This window comes from Trypanosoma cruzi, genomic scaffold, assembly GCF_000209065.1.
Source record: "Trypanosoma cruzi strain CL Brener 1047053516811 genomic scaffold, whole genome shotgun sequence".
In the NCBI taxonomy this organism is placed as follows: domain Eukaryota; phylum Euglenozoa; class Kinetoplastea; order Trypanosomatida; family Trypanosomatidae; genus Trypanosoma; species Trypanosoma cruzi.
The window spans coordinates 28,945-34,353 of NW_001849194.1; the positions used below are offsets into that span (position 1 = coordinate 28,945).

At 51.8% G+C, this 5,409-nt stretch overlaps 3 protein-coding genes across 3 annotated transcripts, besides 8 other annotated features; all 3 read right to left on the minus strand.

The window, feature by feature from the left end:
• Window positions 1-5,409: a sequence feature (heterozygous, non-Esmeraldo-like haplotype).
• Window positions 141-192: a sequence feature (A-rich).
• Window positions 279-310: a sequence feature (T-rich).
• On the minus strand, window positions 352-1,557 carry Tc00.1047053510685.10 (calreticulin, putative; the record flags this gene model as incomplete). The annotated part of the gene is made up of 1 exon (XM_799098.1): window positions 352-1,557. One exon carries the CDS (start codon window positions 1,555-1,557, stop codon window positions 352-354), a length of 1,206 nt encoding a protein of 401 aa, XP_804191.1.
• Window positions 391-469: a sequence feature (CT-rich).
• Window positions 1,577-1,639: a sequence feature (CT-rich).
• Window positions 2,049-3,689, minus strand: Tc00.1047053510685.20 (uncharacterized protein; the record flags this gene model as incomplete). The annotated part of the gene is made up of 1 exon (XM_799099.1): window positions 2,049-3,689. One exon carries the CDS (start codon window positions 3,687-3,689, stop codon window positions 2,049-2,051), a length of 1,641 nt encoding a protein of 546 aa, XP_804192.1.
• Window positions 3,516-3,541: a microsatellite.
• Window positions 3,581-3,617: a sequence feature (A-rich).
• Window positions 3,723-3,772: a sequence feature (A-rich).
• Window positions 4,050-5,409, minus strand: Tc00.1047053510685.30 (RNA polymerase IIA largest subunit, putative; the record flags this gene model as incomplete). Its single annotated transcript, XM_799100.1, has 1 exon — window positions 4,050-5,409. A coding segment is annotated over one exon (1,360 nt), but the record flags the coding sequence as incomplete, so codon positions are not given.

Consider the following 5,409-nt stretch of genomic DNA (forward strand, 5'->3'; position numbering starts at 1 on the left):
AGGAGGCAGTTGACCCGCACACACACACACACGCAGAGAGAGAGAGACTCCCTTCCTCCTTCTTTCTTTCTCTCTCAGATAAAAGCGCACATAAAAAAAAAACAACAACAACAACGAGAGAACACAAAATACAAAGACATAAAAAAACAAAACAAAAAAAAAAGAAGGAAGAAAGAAAGAAGAAGAAGAAAATAACTCCAGCCCCTTCTGTGTTGTACGCTCATTCTCTCCTTCTCTCAATTTCCCTCATTTTTCATGTGCTTGTGGTTTATCTTCCCTTTCTTCTTCCTCTTTTTTTTTTTTTTTTTTTGCGTGCAATTTATAATCCTTCCGTCCAGAGTTGCGCTCATATTACAAATCCTCCTTATCACCGTCACCCTTTTCTTCCAACTCTTCTTCATCCTTTTCTTCCTCCGCCTTTTCCTTCTCCCTCTCCTCCTCTTCCTCCTTCTTCCTCTTTTCCTTCTCCATATCCTCCATGACCTTAAGAGCATCCGCCTCCGCTTTCTTCAGGCCACCATATGTCTTCTCCACCAAGTCCAACACCTCCTTCAAGTCATCGCCAATCACAATGTCCTTAAAAATGCTGCCGGATTCGACCTGCCAGACGTCAATGCCAACGTGTGTGAGCGGCTCCGGAACCTTGTGGAGCTCAGAGTCCTCAACAAAGTCTGGATTAGGAATCTTCCGCGGCTCCCACACGCCCTTGTACGCCGGGTTGGGAATCTGACGTGGCTTCCATGTGCCCTTCGACTTCGGGTTCGGGATCATCGGAGCTTCCCACGGACCGTCCTCCGCATCGTCCCAGTCATCGGGCTTCTTCGCATCCGCGTCCGGGATCATTGCGGGTTCGTTGTCCCAGTCCTCCGGCTTCTTGTCCTCCGGGTCATCCATCGTCTCCTCGTCCACCCAGTCCTCTGGTTTCTTGTCCGTCTCGTCGACAATCTCGCGTGGCAGCAGCAGGCTCCAGTCTTCTTCGAGCTGGCCCTTCGCCTTCGACTCGCCGTCCAGAAAAAACTCGTAGGAGTTGTCGGCGGCAATGTGCAACGTGTACACGTGCGTGAGTTTATCCTCAGGGAAGCGTATTCTCTTTGACCACTCGCGGTTCTCCCCGTTATAGTGCAGGATGATGTGCACTCGGTTCTGTGAGCCACAGCGGTCCGGGCCAAACATCAGCCAGTACTTTGTTTCACCGTGAAACTTCTCGGGATCCATCGAGGGGAGCAGCTTGATGTAGCCGCCGCCGCACTTCAGATCCTGCTCGTGCTTCACAGAGAAGGAGACAACAAGGCTTTTCTTTTCATTGTTGATGGGCGTTGGGAAGGCAGTAGACAAGGCGTAAAACCGCGCATCCTCCGTCAGACGGAGACCTTTGCTCTTCTCCGCATCCGCGTAAAATTTACCCGCTGAAATCTCCACCTTTCCAAAGTCATCGCGGTGCTTTGAGGTAGTCCAGTGTTCCATGCTCTTAAACTCCTCGTGGAAGTACACCGTGCCGTGCACGGCTGACAGTGTCGCAAGGCCCAAAAGGGCACAGAAAAAAATTGCTGCACGCATCGCTTAATTTGTTATTCCGTCCTTTCCCTTGTTATCCTTCTCTCTCTTTTTCTGTTTTCTCTCTTTCTTTTTCTTTTCTCTCTGGGCGTGTGCCAGCGTTTGTTTAACAGCCGTTCAAAAAGAAAAAAAAAAACAACAACAATGAAAAGTTTTACGCACAAATAAAAATTTAGCTTCACACCTGTTGCTTTGGCTTCCCCCCCCCCCTCCGATCGGTGCAGACGCCCCGCAAAGAACGTCATTGAAGGGAGAAGGAGAAAGAGAGACATGACATAAAAGGCATAGAAATAAAAACACAACAACAAAAACAAACAAACGGTAAAGCACTGCACAGATGCGATAGCTGCGCGCACACACGCGCGGTGGATATATTCCTCCGACCGCCCCCTTTCGCGTCATCACTTGTCTGTGCATTTGAAATCCACAGGGAGCAACAAGAAGTTACAAGAAACAACAACAACAACAACGAGAAAAACATACCTCCGCTGGAGTTAGTGGCAGAAACGGTTCAGCCACGACGGCCTGCTGATGCCATCGGACGGGCGGTTAATGTCATGTGCCTTAACGCCCCGCGATAACTCATCCAGCACCGCAGGCGCAGCAGCACCTCCTGCAGACAATTCGCGGTGCTGCGACGGGGCTCGTTGCTCCTGTCGTGACGTCATCGGCTGAAAAATTGCCGGCGCTTCCCCACTGCGGCCTTCAGCCGGTATCGGTGACAGTAACGTCGATAATGCCAAGGGTGTTGGGGACAATGCTCCTCTCGCCGTGCGCACGGAGGAAACGATGTGAAGAGGACTGAGGCGGCGTGGATCGTGCAGCTCACTGTGACTCAGCAGCTGACGTTCCACAAGTGGCCGAAGAATGTCCTTCACACGACTCCGCACGGCATTTTTCACCGTCATACGCACGTGTTCTCGGAGTTTTGTCTCCATCGACAACAACAGCCCCTCTTCATCCTGCAACAAACGCCGCGCCACTCCCGCAGTGAAGGAAGCGGCGGTGTCATTGCGAGGCGTCGTCAATGCGTCAAGTGCCCTTTGCAGATCTCCCACAAGTTGTTCTGCTCTACTAACAATACCACAAACTTCATCCTCTGCTGCCAAACGCAAACTGGCCAACGTACGCATGGTGTCGCTCTTCCACTCCTCTGACGCATGCTCAAACGCGTCATGCATCTCCTGCAGCAAACGTTCCTTAAACTCGAGTGCCTCCAAGAACTCTCCTGAGTTCTCACATGCGTTGGTAGCCGAATTCCCCGCAAGAGCCAATTGTGCCAGTCGCATCTTTAGTTCCGCCATCTCCCGCCCTGTCTCTTGTTTCGACTGCATGTGTGCTGCCCGCATGCTAGCAATATCAGCCTCATACCTGGCACGTGTTTCTTCTAATTCTTTCTGCAGCCGTTGAATAGTGTGATCCCTGAGGGCCAACTTCTCTTGCATCGTCAAGGCTGCATCCTGTATGTCATCCACAGAAGTCTTCTCCTCCGTCCTCGTTGCGTCTTGCGGCTCAAATGAGAACACCACACGCCCCACAGAAGCAGCAGAAAAAGACGAAGGAACCACTGTCGTCTTGCGTCCTTCCGTAACTGCACCAGGGACTTCGCGGCAGGTCGCCAGGGACTGTAGTGCCTGCTGAAAGGCTCGCTGTGCCTGTATTGAGTTTTGCAGCCGGTCCTCCTCCTCCCGGCTCCACCGTGCCTGAAACGCCACGAGGGATTCCCGATCCTCCCGTCGCGGCAACGTTCCCTCAGCCGTCACTGCTCCCTTCGCCCTCGGTGCGCTCAGCGTCATGCCGTCGCGACCGCAACTACCCTCATGGCCGTGCAGGTACTGCCTAAGCACCGGATTGCCGCGAAGATGCTGCAACACCGTTAGAATGGCGTCACTACTCGCCACATCCTCATCACGGCTCATTAGCGCAATCGGACGCAACCGCCTAGTAGCTGTAAGGATGGCAATAATAATAATAATAATAATAATAAGAACCTTACTGCCTGAAAACAATCGGACAAAACACACACAAAAAAAAAAATGCAAAAGAAAAAAAAAAGTAAAAAAGTACGGCGTAAGTGACTGTAATAAATTGGCCTCCATGTGCGCGTGTGCCGTCCAGTCAGTGTCCGTGGACATCACACACACACAGAAAGAAGAAAAGAAGCAGTCAAAAAAAAATAAAAATAAAAACAAAACGTAAGCGGAAAGAAAAACAAAAAAACTCTGCCCATCAAATTCTCTTCTCCTACAGTTAACAACACACACAAATAAATAAAAGAGGATCTTTCTTATAAAACATGCATCCTTTTATTTCTATCTTCTTCTCTTCGACACTTTCTTCCTCCTGCCGTCATTCCTACTCATTTCTGTTCACAGGCATATTTAACCTCCATCTTCTTTCTCTTTGGTCTTTTTTTCTCTTTGTGTTTTTCTATTCTGTTGCTCCCCGTGCTTTTCTTATCCTCTCACTTCCCTTGGTGTTGATACCCACTGCCACTACTGGTGCCTTTCCTCCTCCTCCTCCGGATCTTCTGTTAGAGAGAACTCACCAACTGGAGGCGGTAACCCGTGCAACCCCGGCGACTTCGGTAAGTAACTTGCAGAGTCGTCCTCCTTCTGCTGCTGCGACTGCTGATCAACACGAGAGGCGCTGGCACGTGACGCCACCACGGAACGCCGTGCCGTGTAGGCAGAGTAGGCGGGCGACAGAGTCGGCACATAAGAGGCGGACTGCTGGGATTCCGAGTCGCCTACGCATTGATACGGCTGTGTCGCCACACTCGACATAACGGAGGGCACGTATGCCGGAGAGAGACCGCCGAATCGACCGCCACCAAATGCCTGTGGCGCTTCAAATTGCGGTGAAGAGGGAACCGACAGCATTGCCATGCTGGACTGAATGTGGAAGGAAGAGGCCTCGCTGTAGTCCACGCTGCTGGGCAACGCCGAGGGCACTTGCATAGAGGCAGGGTTGTATACGCTCGCCGACGACATGACGCTGTATGGCTGCGAGACGCTTGAGGCCCGCACTCGCTGATCCAACATGCCCATCGCAGGGTACGCCTGACTGAAGTGCACCGCACTCGCCTCATGCATACCACCATAAAGTGTTGATGCCGTCAAAGGAGCAGCGGAGGAGCTGCCGCCAACACCCTCACGGAAGAAAAGGCTCGCGTCATTTACAAACGGTGTGGCCTCATGATCCTTTGCGCGGTAGGGCATGGATGACGGTAGGTTCTGCGTTGAGGCAAGGCCGTGGTAGACATTCACTTCCTTGCCGGGCGCCACGGCATCCTCCTGAGGCACCGCCTGCTGCAGCGCCGCCATATTCAACACGAGATCAAAGAGACCCGTGCCAATACGAGCCTGATTACCAAGCACAAGGTTTGCAGATACACCACGCACAGGATCTCGCTCACCAAAAGCCGCGGCGGCCATAAGAACTTTCACAGTTTCCTCAAACGAACAGCGCATCAGAGGTCCCGACATTTCCGAGCGGTTAATACCAACGCGTGAAACGGCCATCAGATAACCCCGCTGACATATCGTGTCCACCAGTATGGTGTAATGACGGTAGTTGATGTTAAGACCGTAGGCAAGGTAAGCCTCACGCAACTCATGCAGCATCTTGTAGCGTGCCGCCTCAATGCCAAGAAGGCTACAGACTTCGGGAACCTTGTTGCTACTTGTCCGGGTGGCGTTAATAATGTTATTACCCTTCTCGTCCACAATGCCAATGAAGGCACGGCGCAGCGCGGTCCCATCTGTGTCAATCAACCAAGTCTTCTCACCTTTCATCTTCCCTGTGGCGGGGTCCACTGTAAACGTTGTCCTGTCTTTCAACAGTGCCTTCCGC